Here is a 17946-nt window from a genome sequence, read left to right as displayed (position 1 = left end):
ATGTGGCCCAAAATGACTGAATATCCCTTTAAATGCACCTTTACATGTGCACACCACAATCTAAACCAAAACTGGACAAGTAATTCAGCACATGCTGACCAAGTAAAATTAAATCCCCATTTTCCATCTACTTTTATCCACCTGACCTGTATGTTGAGCCATCAGTGGAATCAGTTTGGCCTTGTTTGCACTAAAACCAAACACATGTTCATACCAATAAACAGCGGTTTTACAAAACTTCATTTGTGGCTCAAGAACTACTGGTTGGTATTGATCCTGGTTCACTGCCTGTCACTACAAAGGCATCATGTTTCATTATCTTGTCTGAAGACGGTGGTAAAGTGTAAGGGAGATGTTTGCAGAGGCTCGTAAAGGCGTGGCACACTACTGGCCAATATATCCACCAGGGTCATTGAACAGAGTAAACCCATGAGAGCATCACAGCTGCAGAAATCCCCCTATTCTCTGGCTTTCTGTCCTCTAAGGGCTTCCATACACCGCTTTATCATCTCCCAAATACTGCCACAGTTAAGTAAAAATATCTGTCTTTCAGGGTGACAGAAATGTGCAAACCAGCTCCTACAAGCATATGAAAATATTAACTCCAGCAAAGATGTCTGATCAGCACCATCAGCCCTCATGCACCCATAGGTGGCTTCAAGGTGAGAGGCGGCATTGCACCACGCTACAGTGCAGTCAAAGTCAGCTGCATGTGCTTTAAAAGAAGCCGGCAGTGTCTTTTATCTGGGTCATGAAAAAACGGCACGTGAGATCCTGCAGAAACCAGGAACTGAAACACACGCTCAGTGAGAGAGAACAGACTGTACCGCTGCCCCTCTGCTGGAGGATTTCTTAGAAGAAGAGGAGGAAGAAGAGGAAGAAAAGAAGAGCAAATATATCAGTATCAGCCATCTGGAGCTTTAGCTGCAACCACAAACACTTAAAGCAGACGAGCCGCCTCGCAGCAGCCGGTCAATGTCAGACAGATAAAAATCAAGAAGCGACCAGCTGGATGAGTCTGCGTGGTTCACCCAGGGGCCGCCAGAGTGTCACACACTCACACGTGCCCCCACACACGCTGCTTTAAATACACTCCTTTAGACCAGAGCTATCAGACACACTCATCAGCAGCATAACGTTAAGAGAATTTATGTGTTACCTAGACGGCCGGCGCTGGTCTCAGAAGCCCTCTTCATCCTCTCCCTCTGTCTCCTTCCCTTCCTTCTTTTTCACACTCCAACCAGGCAGATAATGCAGCACGATTGTCAGCTCGCTATTCCACCTCCCTCCCCTCATGTCTCGCCTTACTCTCTCTCTCTGCTATCATTCTTACCCTCTCTCTCTCTCTCCCCCTCCTCTCTCCTGGTGTCACTGATTACTATTCAGCAGACGGCTGCAGAGGAGAGTGCAGGGAGATGACACACAATACCTCAGAGCTCCAACAGGCAGCCCCTCACAAATACACACGTTTCTTCTTCTCTTATTGGTTCAATAAGCAGAACCACACCTAGGATAGTCAGTGTGGGAGTCTGTGCAGACAGCAGCAGAGGAAAAAACAAGGTGATTATACATGCAAAATGCCAGCCACCAACTCCTAATGAGGATGCTGTGCAGGTACCTCTCAGCCAGTACATTTATATGCAGTTAGAAAAAGTCTAATTATTGTGACAGTCTTAGTAAAGCTAGATTTAAATGTCCATGTCAGACCTATGCTGTAGCTTACACAGAGAACTACACATGAAGCATTATGATTTTAGCTTCCAACAATCATAAAAACCTGAGTACACTAAATATTCATATTTTAGGCAAACGTAAAGATCATTGGTGAAAACCTGAGCTCAATCTGAAGCCACCGAATGAGCAGAATGGTGACGTAAAGAGAGTTAAAAACCAGCGTTTGTTGAAACAGATTCCCTGTCTGTATCCTGCCGGTCAATGGATCCCTATATATTTCAAATATATTTTACTTTTCATAACTGACGTCAAGTTCCAAAAGTTTACAGACCTTTCCTCAGGCCACCGTCAAACTTTCTTTTGTCATAAATCACAAAGGCTGTTTGTGTACACCATGTTAATCATTTAAATCACCAGGTTACAGGTGATATTTATGGGTTGTTTGCAGCCTCAGATCCCAAATGCTCCACGGGGGGAAGAAGTGGGTGACGGTCATTGTATGAGAACAGAAAGTTAGTTCTTTACAGCTCTAAATAGACCTGTATACTGCAATTATCATCAGAACATTTCTACATTCACTGAGTACAATTCCCACACTTTACAAAAAGTGATTTTTTTTTCCCCCACAGTTTAACAGATTTAACTGATTGAAGGAGATCATTATCACTAATGGTCCTGCAGACCTACTAGTTTCAAGTGTAGTCTATTTAGGTGAAGGGAGACATGGTCTAGAGGAGTCTAGTACTGAGCTAAGAGTCTAGCTGAACATCTTTAACATATACAAATCCTCATTTAGTCTCAAAAAAGCTTTAAATGTAAACGGTGATGTACTATCAACAGAATAAACGTTGTGAGGTGAGAGACTGAGTAATGGTGAACTGTTTACGAACGAGTGTGTTCTACTTAACAATTCTTTAATGTGAGCCACTTTAGCTTGCTCCTGTGTAAGCGCCAGTTTCCTTTCTTCCATCCTTTGTCCTTATTTATTCCACATTTAAAAAGTCAAACCAGTGCCTAATGAAGAGCAACTAGTTCTACTGAGCTGAGCCAAATGATCTACATCTTTTAAAAGAGACGGATTTCAGAATTCATTCTTCTAGTCAACACTCATTAAAACCATTCCACTGTGGTATATACTTGGGTATCTATGACTGAGAGGAGTAAATTCTAACAGCTAGCTGAACAGCCAGCCTAACAGCACTACGCACATCAGCATTATGAAACAGATGACACCAAAATGCAGCATCTTTGATCGTCAATTTAAAAAGTACTGCTGCTGTTGCAGGTCAATGATCTTCCTCCACTCAAATCAGACGTGATAAGGCCCCCACCCTTTGTAGTAAGTCTCCTTAGTTAAAAATCTTGATACAATGTTAAAATCTGTGCTAAAACCAGCAGGATAAAAGCTAGTGTGCTAACTAAACAAACATTCTGTGGCATATGTGTTTATTTCAAGAAAAAAAGTAGGCTGTAGAGATTAACTGTAATAAAAAGCAGTCAAATTTATATGTTAACTGCAAAACCAGCTTCCAGTAATGAAACTGCAGGTACGCCTCCTTCAGCTGATGCCTCTAACTCTCTTCCTGTATCCACTGTGCTGAGGGAATAAAGAGGAAGCTCCATAAAACCTGCATCCTCATAAAATCTCCACATCCTCCCCACACTCATCATCTGCAGTCCTTGATTTCTTCCCTCCCCTCATTTCTCTCTCTCCTACCTTTATTCAATCTCCGTGCTCCTCCAGACGCTCTCTGGCTCCTCCCTGAAGATAACTGGGGCACTAATGTGTGTGTTTGTGTGTGTGATATTCTGGCAAATAGCCAGGATTAGCAGGGAGGGGTGAGGCTGAGATGGGGGGACGACGTGCAGCACGTGCAGCAGGCAGAGCTGCAGAATTCAACTGCATAATATCAACACACGTAGATGTTCGATAGCACATTATCGCCCTGATGGCTCTGAATTTAAACCTAAGAGAGGAGGCAAACTATCATGTTTAATAGAGAAGAACTGCATTTAAAAAAGATGTTAAATGAAACTGTCTCTGTTACAGAGCTAAGCCATGTGGTTCCAAAAGTACATTTCCTGTAGATCTTCCCCATAGCTGATCTGATTACCAGCCATATTATCAGAAATATCAAAGGTAGACTTTGGCTTCTCTACCAAGGAATGATGGTCTGTTCTCCTGTTCTCCTACAAGACACAAGTTTATGTGATATCAACCTTGTTTGAACAAAAATCATTTATCCACAATCTCAGGCAAAAATACCTACAGTACCCACAATCCTAGAGTGTCATAGTGACATCTCTGATTGGTGGACCCCACTGATGATTACTGCACCCACCAATGTCGGCTGTTGGACGCCATTAATGGCAATGAAAACCATCATACTATCAAACAATGGATAATAGGATAGGTAGTCTTAAAAAACATATTTATAGTCTCCTACCTTTGCCTTTTTATCTGTTTTTGATTCCTGTTTTTGTGTCAAATCAAATATTTCATATTGATTATTCAGGTAGTTTGTTGGCTTGGATCCCAGGTTAGAATTTCCAGAACCAGAACTGCCAAAAAAGTAGGCAGATACTGCTGAACTCTATTCTACTGACAGTATTTAAAAGCCCTGGAACCTTAAAGAAACTACAGATTTTCAGTCACATTTCAGAAAAAACTGCCCTTAGGGAAGGAGAGTGATCACTGTTGAAACTGGACAAAATATTAGTGACATTAGTCAACTAAAATAACACCTACGCATTATTCGACCTCTTGTTTGTGGGGGGGGGGGCGCACATTTTTCTTGTGATCACGGCACCAAGACGCTTTAAAATCACAGCCTACAAAACAACCTCAGATAATGGTTTTTGTCTTCATTTATAATGATAACTATTTACAGAACCACTATTTCAGAAGACACTCTATTATGAACATACCAGACAGCATTCATTATTTATTTGCCCAATCTGGGATGTAAAAAAAAAAGAAAAAAAAAAGTCTTTTAAGGACCAAGATCCTGGGCACCCTGTATGCGGTGATTGGCCTGGGGAGGGGCGCCTGGTACCCGAAAAAAGTGCACCTGCCATTTCCATAGAGTATAGGAAGACCAGGAGGACCAAGGACTGAAGGACTCCTACTTCCCTCAGCCTGCTCAGGTACAGAGAGCACCATGCTGTCTTGGTCAGCAAACCCATCGCCTCTGAGCCAGTCCAACTCTGCAGGTGATCTCAGTCTTGGATTCTGCTGCTAAGGTGAACTGCTCTACATCTGAATGCTCACATGTACATTTTAATATGATGATAAATCTAATACAATTCAAAAACTTTATTTGTCCTCAGTTGACAATTCAAGGGACTTAATACAAAATAATTTCACACCAGTGAATAAAACAGGTAGCTGTGATGGGGTAAGGACAGGAATACTTGAAGCTACTACAAAATAAAAGTCCTGCACCTTCGTTATATGTTGTTTCTAATTTATTCAGAGCAATACTGCTGTAAAACAATCAGAAAAAACATTCTTTGTCACTGCTGTGTTTGTGCGCCTCCTCTATCTTCCTCTTCTGCACAGTCCAGTAGTAAAACAGCAAATACAGTTTCTTCAGTTTCAAGTCAAGTTAGTTTCTTAGCACCTCAGCTCTGTGACTGGACATTAATGCTTTCTTCTTCTTTTGTTATTTAATGGTGGTAAGCAAACAGCTTTCATGTGCATTACAACCACCGTCTGGAGGAAGTATCACACTACAACAAAGCTCCAGTAAGGAAAGCTGCTGTACTTTTCAATCCAATCAATTATTAAAACATCATTTTGGGTTAACAACAAGTTGTACCAAAAAATATCCAAGTAACAGGAATTTTGACAATCTTAAACCCCATGCACACGACTGAAACTGCTCAGTGAGCTCGTAAGCAAGTAGACAGATGCTCATTGAAGCAGTAATATCAACTCTCAACAACAGTGTCTTCCTTTAAAGAAACAGAGAGCTAACACAGACAGCTGTGCATCCAGCTCAAAACCTCTGAGTTTTGATGTACAGCAATGCCCTGCAGTCCACTAAAGCACTGAAATACTAACTGAAACCTCCAGTGACATAATGTCTGGAGCAGCACAAAGCCCAGGATCAAGTCTCAGTCTGTCCCTGAAGGGAACCAGGACTGTCAGACAACAACAGATCCATGGGCTCCAGTCAGAAAGCCCATCATTACAGACAGGCTCACAGGTGTGAGGAGACGGGCTTTAATGCAGACGGACAGACGGGACAGAAGATCCAGCAGCCTTTGTTAATCTGAGGACAAGGGAGGTCACGTCTACTGTGACTGCACATCAGGAGGACAATACAGAGCCGCATGAATGAAAAATTATACAACGCACTTATGTTTTTTTTCTCTCACTGCAAAGGAGAGTGAGAGGACCTGGAGTTTATGTCACTGAATTTCATCTGCTTTGTGCAGTAACAACACTAAATCACAGTATTTCAAAATAAAGATACATTTGCATATGAACACATGTTCATGCACTAGGACCACCCTCCCTCCTCCTAGAGGTCTAATGTGACCACATTCATTTTATTATTTTTCTATTATGATGTCATCATGTCAGACTTCCACAGACAAAAGTCTGACCCTTCCTTTGCATCCAAGAAAAATACACAGGTATAAGCCTGTAGTGGATCAACGCAAGCTTTCACACCAGCAATGCAATTTTACCAAACTTACCTTTAAACTCGACTCGTAGTCCGTGTTGACTTTGAACATGAGTCCCAGTCTCAGGTGAATCTCTTTAGCTCTTGAGAAACCGGGGTCGATATAAAGCACCTCCTGGAACGCCTTGATCGCCCTGACAAAGAAGCACAAACAAAGCGTTTTCATTAAAATCTACATATGTATGACACTAGAGGCTAAATATAAAACACAATGAATGAAGTTAATGACATCATGGAGTTTCACTGCTCATTAACCACCAGACTTTTAATCAGCTGAACAGAGAGGTGCAGTAAAGACTCATCAAACCAAGAAATGTGTTAGCATTTTAGCACTTCTAGTTTCTTCATCTTGAGGTCTTTAAATTTTTTTTTTTTTTTTAGTTTTTGGACACACTTTTAACAGAAGTGGTCTAATCTGAGTAGAACTCAAGTTAAATTAAAAAAGGTCATGATTCCATTTAGTTTTTCTATTTTTTATTGCTAAAAAACCCCACCATCTTTCTCACCCTCATAACTGCACTCACATAACTTTCTGGTCAAAACTGAGGTTTTTTTCCTGATGTTACATCTGAACTAGTGTATCAGCACCAATATAGGGTATTTTGCCGACAATTGGTATCAGCAATTTATACCATTGATAACCAATATGATTAATTGATCAAAAAGTCAGCTACTTTGGCTGTGCTGCAAGATCATAGGTCTAGGCTCAAAGCATGGCATTGGATGGATGTTTTAATGTTTTGAGGGAGAATAATATATTAAATTCTGTTGTGCTGTGAAAAAAGAGGAATCAGAGACATAGATGTGTCAGGGTGTTCGTCCCTGGGGTGTTTATTGCTGATTGTCAAAAACAATAAAAAGTTATATTGAGTCATTTGTGTAAAAACGATATGGGGCCCAGGATCGATCAGGCGATTTTGTGCAAAAATTTCACACAGTTACAGAAAAAAAGAAAACAGTCTCTGCAATTAAATTATTGACAGGTCTCTGGCAGACAGCACTTGCTTCCTCAGCCATAACAGGTGAAGTGTTTTTATCCATGAACGATCTCATTTGGTGGTTATATACAGATAAAAACATAGATGTAGTCAGCAAACTAAGGCGCAAGATCCTTCCTGCAGTAGCGTCTGTCTGAGAGAGAGGAGAGGATATCCTCTTTCCCTAAGCCACGAAACTTTAAGCCACTGCTGCTACTTAGTTAGCTTGCAGCTAGCTTTTGGAGGACTCTGTCTGGGGTGGAAACTGTTGACAGGCGTGCGGGGGGAATTTCAAAATAAAAGTGTAGCTTGAAGCAACCATTTAGATCAATGTTTTGACTTTCCATCGATCTAATTGGATATCGATATACATATATACATTGATAAATCGTTACACCCCTAGTCGAGGCTCCACCCTACAGTGAAAAGTCAAAGCACAAATTTAGCAGTCAAATGTGATAAAATCCCTCTGAAAAGTACGACAAATGTGAAACTAGTGATTTGGACACTACGAGGTTTAAGAGTTGTTATCACTCTGTCCAAGACTGAGGAGAATTACTACACAGCAGCAACAGCAGCTAATATGACGAGTCTGAGCTATTCAGTAGCTGATGGAGATTTTCCGCGATTCAAAGGTAGGCTGGCTGCATTTTAGTTTTATTTTTTGTAAAGATTACCACGGGAACACGGAGAAGAGCCACCGGTTTAAGCTACCTATCGGCCCCTTTCTCTGTCACCCAGGCTTGCCCGCTTCTCCTCTCTATCTTCTCTGGTTGTTTTCACAGACAGCAGGTTAGACTCACGTAAACGTGACTGCAGCTGAACGCACACACCAGGCGCTGCGTGAACACTGATCAGTTATGAGGGGTTTTCTCACACAAAAACAATAAATATTACAGAATAAAGTAGTCTTCAGCAAAAAAGGTTCGAGTCCTCCTCTTCATCCTCGAGTCCAAGTCCGAGTCATCAGTGCTCGAGCCCAAGTCAAGTTACGAGTCCTCCAAATCAGGACTCGTGACTCGAGTACTACAACACCGGACAAGAGGTCCTCAAAATATTCACATTTTTACATACAAAGTCCTTGCATTTCTTTTTTTGTTGCTAGCTTTGTATAGTCATTATTCAAAGCAATTCCTGTCTGCAGAGACACAGAGGGCCACAACAAAGACACTAAATTCCACATTAAAGACACTGAGGGCCACATCATAGGGTCCCTGTCTCTCTTCCTCTGCATTATGAGCTATTCAGGACATCTCCTCCAGGGTACACATACAAAATTTGACAAGGCATGATGCAACGACAGAACAGCCTGCCAATGGCTGTTACAGCCCAGTCACAATGCATTGTAGGATACAAAAAATACAATATTGCGTACAGCACTAGCAGCAGAAGTGATTGAAAATGGATATAAAATAGATACAGAGAAGTTCATTGTAAGAGTTACTACCACAGATTTAATCTTGAAAGACCCTTGAAAGTCACCAGGTTCCAGGTTTGTTACAACCTTGTACGGCTGTTGGAATGAATTTCGGGCCAGAGAGGGTTTTTTCCACAGCTGGGACTATACTGAACATAAAATGCTGTTCTTGATTCAGAAAACATGGATCGCCTCATGTTTTTAGGTAAAAACATGTAGGGACAAGATACTACCAACATTTTCTAATGTGTTGTTCATTATAACCATGATGTCATCATTGCTGTAAGTGGCGCAATTTAAGTTATTTTTGTTAGACATTTAATTTCTGACCCATTTGTTCCTTTTAAAGTTGACCCTCAGCCCCAAAAACGTGTCATCTAAATGGTGCAGGTGGCTCTAAAAAAGTACATAAAAATAAACATTAACTACTTTTGCTTTTAGCTCATTATTTCTTGATTGCAATCTGAAATATAATACTGGGGGCTCCTCTAGTGGACAAATGGGTAAATACACGGTGATTAAAGCAACTGAATGCTTTACATACATATTAACAAAAAATGTGCATAGATATTCAAATATATCTATAAAAATCTGTAAAAAAAACACAAAAAATGAAAATGAAAATCATGAAAATCGAATGGTACTGTAGATAACTACTGATTGCCCTAGAACCTTGAGGGCATCCTTGAGGGCTATGAAGCACAAAAAGCATCACTGGAACAGCAATATAGGGGGCCTCCAGAGGGAAAATATAAGCGGCTTTGATTTATGGTTCAAACATTACTTAACTGGGCTGACAAAACAGGCTGAAAGAAATGCTTTACAAAGTGAGTAAGCTCGCTGTATGTTGCTGTTATTACAGATGTCAAACTAGGAGAGGGGAGCACACACATTTTACCTCATTGCTGTACATCACATTAATCTGCTCCAATGGAAATGGGTGATGTTTGGCTCATCAACTGGCTGCTCTTTAGTGTCAGAGTGAATAATGCAAATGGCTGGACTCAGACTGAGATATTTTCTGTCACATATCACTCCGCTATGCTAATGGTAACATGGGTTGTGCCTCATGTGAGCACAAGAACACCACATGTGCAATTAAACCAGTGATAACATTGTATTACAGCTCATTAAGGATCAATACTTGTTGTCTAAATGCCTAAAACAGATGTTCAAACAAGTTGCTGAAGACTAAATGTGTCATTAATTGGTTAACTTAAGGGTGGAGGCTTTTTTAAATAAGTATTTTGTTATTATTTGCAGTGTTGTCTTCAGAAGTGGAGTGTTTGGCAGATTGAGAGCCAAACTACAGAAACGCCGCTGTCATGATTTCAAAGCTAACATGAATCTGCTTCTCTCTTGACAGTATAAAAATAAACGAGTCTACAGAGACTAGAGCACATTAAACCAGAAACAAACACCAGTTTCCAACTGAACCCACTCACTGTGTCTCTATCACAACAATGATACTGCCTGTCAGCACGAAGCCCCTCTCTCCATTTGAAACAGCCGAGCTTGGAGCTCACCGCCGACTGAGCGCCCCACAAACACACACTGAACTCAATGCCCTCATCCCTCCTCCCCGTCTCCCTGCTGCTTCCTCCTCCTTTATCTCATCCCTTCCCCTCTCCCCTCTGTGCTCGCCCTCCCTCCCTCGCCGGTTGAATCCACGGTGAGAGCTCTGAGAGCTGAATCGGTTGTGACACACAGCGTAAGGCGGTGTGCAGCCAAACGATGAGCAGAGGAACATTCCCTTCTGCACAGAAAAGGCACCTAAAAAACAGCTGCACCTTAGACCCAAAATGCTGAACAGTAAGACAATGTCAGATCTGATTGTCTTTGCAGAAACATTAGGGGTGCATTCAAGTATTTTCCTGGTTTTGTAAGGATTCTGTAAGACCATAAAAGCCCAAAAATTCTGTTTTATGACAATCATACAGTTGTATTTGCATGGTAAATAGTTCAGCTCAAGTCTCTCTGCTTTGACAGCTCAGCATTCCATCAGGCCTCGGGCTAAGGGTGACGTAATCCATCCTCAAGAGCCCAACATGGCCCCCTCCCCTCCCCTGAATTCATTCCCAGGCCTTAGAAATGGGGACACAGAAACTTGGCTGGGCGTCAAGGTCATGGCCGAGGTGGAGGGGCAGCAGCGAGCAACACAGTGGAGCAAAACAGCTTCATTAGAAGACGAAATGCTCAGTCAGAAAGAGGTTTTCTCATCCAGTGATTCCTTCCAGATACCGACTAATTCAACCTTTAAAAGTATTCACGATTCTATAAGAGTTTCACATCTGCCTTTATGGTTTTGTACTGTGCCCTTCTGATCTGCATTTACATTACTAGCATTGCTCTAATGTGAAATCAGTCCACAAATCAATATTCAGCTTTTTAATGAATTGCATACAAAGGTTCTCTTATAAAAGCACTTACCACTGAAATGCGTTGTAATGGAAGTAAACCATCCCAAGGCCGTATAAAAAGGCAGCATTCTGGAAGAGAAACAGGGCAGGGGAACTGTTAAATGACAGCATGAAAAAACAATAAATGTGCTCACAACTACAGGAAATAAATCCTGTGATACAGATGTACAGTTTTATTAACAAAGCATTGGTATTGGCAGATATCACAATGAGTTATCAGTGTCTGCAGATTTGAGATTTTCTGATATTTAAAACCCTTTTATCAGCTGTAAATATCAGACGTGTATACAATAAGTTTGCATTAGAGTCTGAGTGTTTAAGTTTTTAGATGTAGAGCAACAGATCTGTGTCAGCTGAAGTGTTTGTTTATCCTTAGTCCATCGACCTGTATTTCTCAAAAGGTGGGCCTCAGGGGTATTGCAGATTTACAATAGATAAAAACCATAAACAAAATTTTAAAACAGAAATCACATTTTCATAAAATACCTGATGAGATTTATTTCTAAGTCCCTGAACTTACAAAACCTCAGCCAGAGGACTTGTAGCTCATGCTTTTTGTGCAGCACCTGCATAGAACTGGTGTCATGCTTTAACTGGTGCTGGATTCACTACTGACATTACTTTTAAAATTCTACAATGCTTCCTCATTCCTGTTAATAAGTTGTTTGCAATCACATGATCCTGAATGTCAGTTGGGGGTCAAGAAGTGGGGCTGAAAGTGGGTAATTCTGCCACAGGAGGATGAAGAAAGTCTTGAAGAAAAAAGAGATCTCCAGCACCACTTGTAGTTTAGAGTCTAATAAAGTTTATGCTGGAGGTTTCTGTTTTCTTCAGGGAGTGGGGGACAGCCATGGGAATGAATGGGAACAGAGGAAGGTTAGAACTTAACAGCTTTAAACAGACATGTACAGTCTGACTGATTTAGATATGGTGGGGATCAATATCACAATTTACTCAGTCCTGCAGACCTCCTAGCATCATCTAGTCAGATGAATGGAGACCAGAGTCTAGAAGAGTCTAGTACTGAGCTAAGAGGCAAGCTGAGACATATGAAAAAAAAATCCTTATTTTGTCCCAAACATGCTTTGAATGTAAACAGTGATGTGCTAGCAACCAAATAAATCTTGTGAGGAAGAGACCGGGTAATGTTAAGTCATTCATGAATAAGCCTGCTCTATGAAACAGCTCTTTAATGTTAGCTGCAGTAGCAAGATCCTGTTTGAGTGCCAGTTTCCTTTCCTCTAGGGATGGGTACTGAATTCAATACTTTTATAGGTACCGACTGAATTCCGTCAGTACTTCTGAGTATCGATTCACATAAAATCAAATGGTACCATGTTTTGGTACCTTAACACATCCTTGTGACTTCCTTGAGAGAGGAAGAGTAGTCAATTTCCCGGACGTGTGCGCAGCATTGCACTGAATCAACAAAGCAAGCACAGCTGATAGGAAGACGTCGAAGGTATGGCTCCACTTTTCAAAATACGATGCAGCTAAGGCTGCAATATTTGACATGAAGTGCAAGGTTTACCACAGCAAAACTTCTAATCTGAGGAATGACTGATGATCCAGATCGGCTCCCACTGTTTCCTGCTGAACATCCCCCCCCCCACACACACACACACACCGAATCCTCACTCTAAATACTGTGATTTGCCATTTATCATGTGAATATCAACTAGGGCTGAAACGATTCCTTGAATTATTCAAGTGGGTTGATTCAAAAAATCCTTGAGGCAAATTATCTGTCTCGAGGCTTTGCTTATATCAGTCCTGTATTCATATATGCCCATGCTGTAAGCCTGGACATTGCGGTGTGTGTTGCACGGAGTGCTGGCTATTTGTGTGGCACAATGCACTTGTTTTCGCTGTTACTATAGTGTAACATGCATGATGTGAGGCTTAAAAATCACGAGGGAAGAGAAAATAATGCAGCGATGTTTAAAGGCTTCGTGGCATATATGGCACTATGCCTGCACCGGTGAACCGACTAAAATTAAGAGTGAACACCCTTTGAAAAACAGACCATATTCCTGTAATCTAAAGGTTCACCTTTCAGACATCATAATTAATATCAATTTTTAATGTAGAAGTTGTTTAAGGGTCATTTAAGGGACATATCTTCATTTCTCTTCATTCTTCAGCCCTAATATCAACCATGGAAATATACCAGATAAAGGCTTACGCTTGTTCCCTCAGCCACCAAACAGACACTCAATTAAGGCATGGTATGAAGTGCCCAGTGTGAGTGCGTCCTAAAAATCGCTCTCCATCTCTCCAACTTGGCACAGCTGGTGCTGTACTAAGTTCTCTGTCAGGATTGATGGATCCAGTGTGATTTTGAAGGAGTGACAGAACCACAGGCTTATCCTCAATGCTTATTTTCATCAAAGAATAAAACAATTTGTCAGATTCTATTAATTTTTGCAGTGAATACAAATAGAGTGTAACAGACTCAGAGTGCAAGGTACAGGTGCATGACGTTTCGGCTGCATAATTGATTGATGAGTGTGGAACAGGGCCTGCTCTTACCTGTGAAATTTGGCGTGTTAGTTTTGTTGAAAAAGAACTGCATGAGGAAAGAAGATGTGGAGTACATGTAGTTCATGGCAGAAAAAGTAGTTTGTTTACTTTCACTTGTAGTTTCTAATACTTTCATTTGTAAAATATTATAGCTTTATGTATGTATTTATTTTGACCCCACCCTCTATTGTTCATTAGTTTTGAACTTATTCTCCCTCCTTGGACCTCAACACACATTTTTCCAAGAGGGGAAATTGAAGGAGTAGGAGGTAGTGGGGCCGGGCTTTTATGTGCAATATAAAGAAAAACCACTGTGTAGTTATAGTCGTTTAGGCGCCCCTTGTTGGAATAATTTGTAAAAACACTTGTGATGTTAAATACAAATGGTGTTTGATGACTTGTAATCATCAATAATTGTTTTCTATCATGTCATGCCACGTGTAGGCTGCAACAACGAATTGATAAGATCTATAAAAATCGATCATTTAAAATGTTGGTTATGTGTTGGTTCGTTGTGTCGCGCGATTATGGTGTTACTTGGCGTGATGCGGAGCTTTTTACGTCACACGCAGACGGCTGATAAACTTTACTTTAGCTTGGTTTAGTACTTCTCTAGTGATTAGCGGAAAAATTAAGTGGATATATTCATCATCACCTGTGTCTCACGACGGGGATGAGAAAAAACAGGCGCTAAAAATAGCTTGTTGTCGTAAAAACTCCGGCGGAACTTAAGTTTCGTTTCTGTTACTTACCAGACTGGATAAAAACAACAGCGCTGGACTGTCACGCGTTCATGTAATCCATGATATTTGCCTCACTTTGTGTTCTAAATGTTGCTAAAACAGGAGAGAGGAGGAAAAGCTTGAGCTGCAGTCACATGGCTGTTGGGTGTGTGTGTGTCTGTGTGACAGAGTTTGTGTGAGTTTGCAAGAGGATGTAATAAAAGCAGAATCCCACTATAAGAGTCTGTCATTCAAATGATATCCTCAGGCTGTTGTCATTAGTATTATCTTAAAAGTGTTTATGTATGTTTGTAGGGAGGGAGGCAAAGTAATAACATGATAATATTTTAATGTTTAAAAATAATTTATTATATTTTTGGTGTTTATTCTGTGGAATGTTCAAGTTATTTAATTTAACAGAACTCAAAACAAATTTTTTTTATTTTTTAGAATAAAGACATTTAAACTTTAACATTATTGTGACAGCTTTGGAATATCCATGTTAAATTTTTTTAACAAATGACCCCGGAAACATCAGATTCATCGATTAATTGTTGTGTAGGTACCGGGGATCAGTAGCGTACCGGTTCAAATGTGAAAGGTACCCATCCCTACTTTCCTCCATCCTTTGTTATTGAATCTGGAGGAGAGGCTTAAAGAGTGTTAGCTGCCCCTCTGATCAAGCTTTAGGATATGTTTGTGTATTGGCATGACTTTATGTTTACACCTCACGGCTCTGCAGAAGGCAGAGGATGCAAGCTGTTGTTCCATTACAGAGTCACACTGCCAGGCTGTAACTATGGGTGTAACGATTCATCGATGTATCGATTGGTTGATTAATTATCCAATCAGTTTGATAGAAAGTCAAAATACCGACCTACACCATCACATTTCAGCTATGCTTTTCTTTTAAATTTTCCCCTGCATGCCTGTCGACAGTTTCCGGCCACCAGCAGCATCCTCAATATGATGGTGGCAGCAGCAGTTGCTGATGGTTTGTGGCTGAGGGAGAGAGGATATCCTCTCCTCTCTCAGCTGTGTGGACAGATTTCCAATAGAGACTACAGGGTGGGATGCTCGCCTTATTTTGCTTACTTCATCTGCATTTTTTTAATCCATAAACCACCAATTTATGAGGTCATTCACAAACAGAACCCACTCTCTAAAACTAGTAAAGTTTTGAAAAAAATCTAAAATAGGGAAACAAAGGCCAAAACACTTCATTGACATGATTATGAAACTTGCAGAAAAAGTTCATATTTGTGTTTTAGAGTGATCAGAGTAAAAAAAAGGAAATAAACATGTTTTCCATTTCAAAATTTACATATGTTAACAAAAATGTCCATATTATGTTCCTAATTTAAAGTTTATCAGAGGCCTCAAATTTAAGGAACAAAAAACACTACATTAAAAAACAGTACTCTACATTAGAGAAAATATCGGATGGTGATGAAACTTGTGATTTAATGAACTAGCTACTACCAAAACACTGTTGTCTGACCATAATGTTCTTCTTAACTTGACACTAGGTGTCTGTGCTGCTGTGTTGATTCTGTAAACAAAAATTTGACCAGAAGAATATGTTCATGCTATTTTTTCGTGGTAAATTTGAGACAACAAAGCAAATGGTAAATGACTGCCAACCAGAACATGGGAACACCTGGAATCCTAACATCCTGATAAATAAAGACAGAAGGATTACATCAACCAATAGCAGAATAAATCCCCCTCATTTTCTCCTTTATCTAGTCTGTCTCAAGTTCTGATTTCCAAGTCATATGGCTCTAATCATCTTCATCACCAACACCCCTATAAAGATGGCAGCTTCCTGCAGCTTGCTCTTGTTTTGTGTCTGACGTGGATTCATCAGGATTTTCGCAGTTATTTAACCATTTTCTTGAGCGCTGCGATTATATAAACGCATCATCTTTGACCTTAGGATTCCCCTGTTCAGCTTACAAAGATCCCTGTCTGACATTAGTCCATAAAAACCGATTCACAGCTTGACCCAGACATTTTCTATCCCTCCTGCCTTGTACAGTAACCCAGCAGAGGTTAGGACCTCGCCGCCTCCGTCCGCCGTGGAGACGTCTAATCCTGAGGAGACCGAGCTGTCACATCTCATCAGCATCCAGCGCTCAACACCTCCGTTTAATAACTGCTCCAAACACTGGCACATCAAACCAGCGGGCCTCCTCATCCTCACACAGAGCGAGAGGAGGGCGAGCTGGGCACCATCAGATCACAGCTGATTGGATAATTTATGTACAGGCCATGAGCAGGAACTGTGGGCTAACTAAACCGAGGCACATACAGTATTTCTGTAATAAGGGGCGTTTTTACGTCCTAATAAAACATCCCATCTCACTAAAAGTTTAAATGTCATATGCAACCATGTCTTCAGCTCTTATTTCCTTTTCTTTGTCTCCTCCATGGTTGAATTTCCCCCCATCCAATCAACAGAAATGTGCATTTGTCTGTCCGGTTAATAGTTTCATGCCCATTTAAGCAACCACTCACTGATAATTCAGAGAGGAAATGATTCAACACTCGATGTTGAGCACTTCTTATTCAGTGACGCTCTGAAAAGGCCGAGCTGTGACAGTTTGGAGCCACAGGCTGTGGACCCAGCTGCAGCTGTCTGGCTGCTGGTTACAGCCCAGACGGAGGACGTGGTGACTGCTAGGACTACAGCTGCTTCCATTACTGAGCTGTGAAAGTATGGATGTAGCATTTATGGCTGTAACTGTATTAACTCTTTACTGCTCCTGATGCTCCAGCAAATATAACTGCCATGAGGAACTAAGATTTACACATTTTGGTTGTTATAAACCAAAATTTTAACCATACAATACCAAAAAATTGAACAATATCATCATGCGAATATCGGATTAGATACCACAACAACAAAAATAGATGTACTTGGCACTTTAGGATTGAAATAGTAAAATTAGGCTATCTGTGACAACATACATTATCATTAATCAAGGAGACCAAAAGCCAGTATTTCATACACATTTAAGGTGGAAATGAGCCTTGGATTCAGTTATTTGAATGTTACATTTTCAACGTGAAATGGATGTTCAAATACAAAATGAATATGGTTGCAAACACAGGCTGAATTGGTGGACAGGCCACCTGAAAATTAAATGTTAATCACAAAAGCCATTCTTGTCCATGAGGATGAGAAGTCCGATATAATCTGGAGTATAACCTGCACTTGTAGGTCATTGCCACTGAGCGGCCGAATTTGGTAATTTTATAGGCACTGACCGAATTCCGTCAGTACTACCGAGTACCGATTCACTTAAAATCAAACAGTACCATGTTTTGGTACCTAAACGCATCCTTGTGACTACAAGAGAGTGGAAGAGTAGTGAATTTTCCATGCCAGACATGAACGCAGCATTGCATGCACGTGAGTAATGACGTTGGTAGCAGCTGACTGAATCCGCAAAACAAACATGGCTGATTGGATGCAGGTTACCCTGCAATATTTGTAACATGAAGTTCAATGTT

The 17946-nt window shown here is 40.7% G+C and overlaps 1 protein-coding gene across 1 annotated transcript in view; it reads right to left on the bottom strand.

Annotated features, from left to right (window-relative positions):
* Positions 1–17946, bottom strand: part of kdm6a (lysine (K)-specific demethylase 6A) — a 67873-nt gene that overhangs the window by 41610 nt on the left and 8317 nt on the right. Inside the window, exons 5-6 of the mRNA XM_041806701.1 lie at positions 11193–11251; positions 6382–6502 (exon numbers count right to left, since the gene is read on the bottom strand). Coding sequence (XP_041662635.1) covers positions 6382–6502; positions 11193–11251 — 180 coding nt within the window. The remainder of the gene's footprint in view (positions 1–6381; positions 6503–11192; positions 11252–17946) is intronic.

Source organism: Cheilinus undulatus, linkage group 15 (genome assembly GCF_018320785.1).
Source record: "Cheilinus undulatus linkage group 15, ASM1832078v1, whole genome shotgun sequence".
Taxonomy (NCBI): domain Eukaryota; kingdom Metazoa; phylum Chordata; class Actinopteri; order Labriformes; family Labridae; genus Cheilinus; species Cheilinus undulatus.
This window is presented reverse-complemented; position numbering and strand designations above follow the sequence as displayed.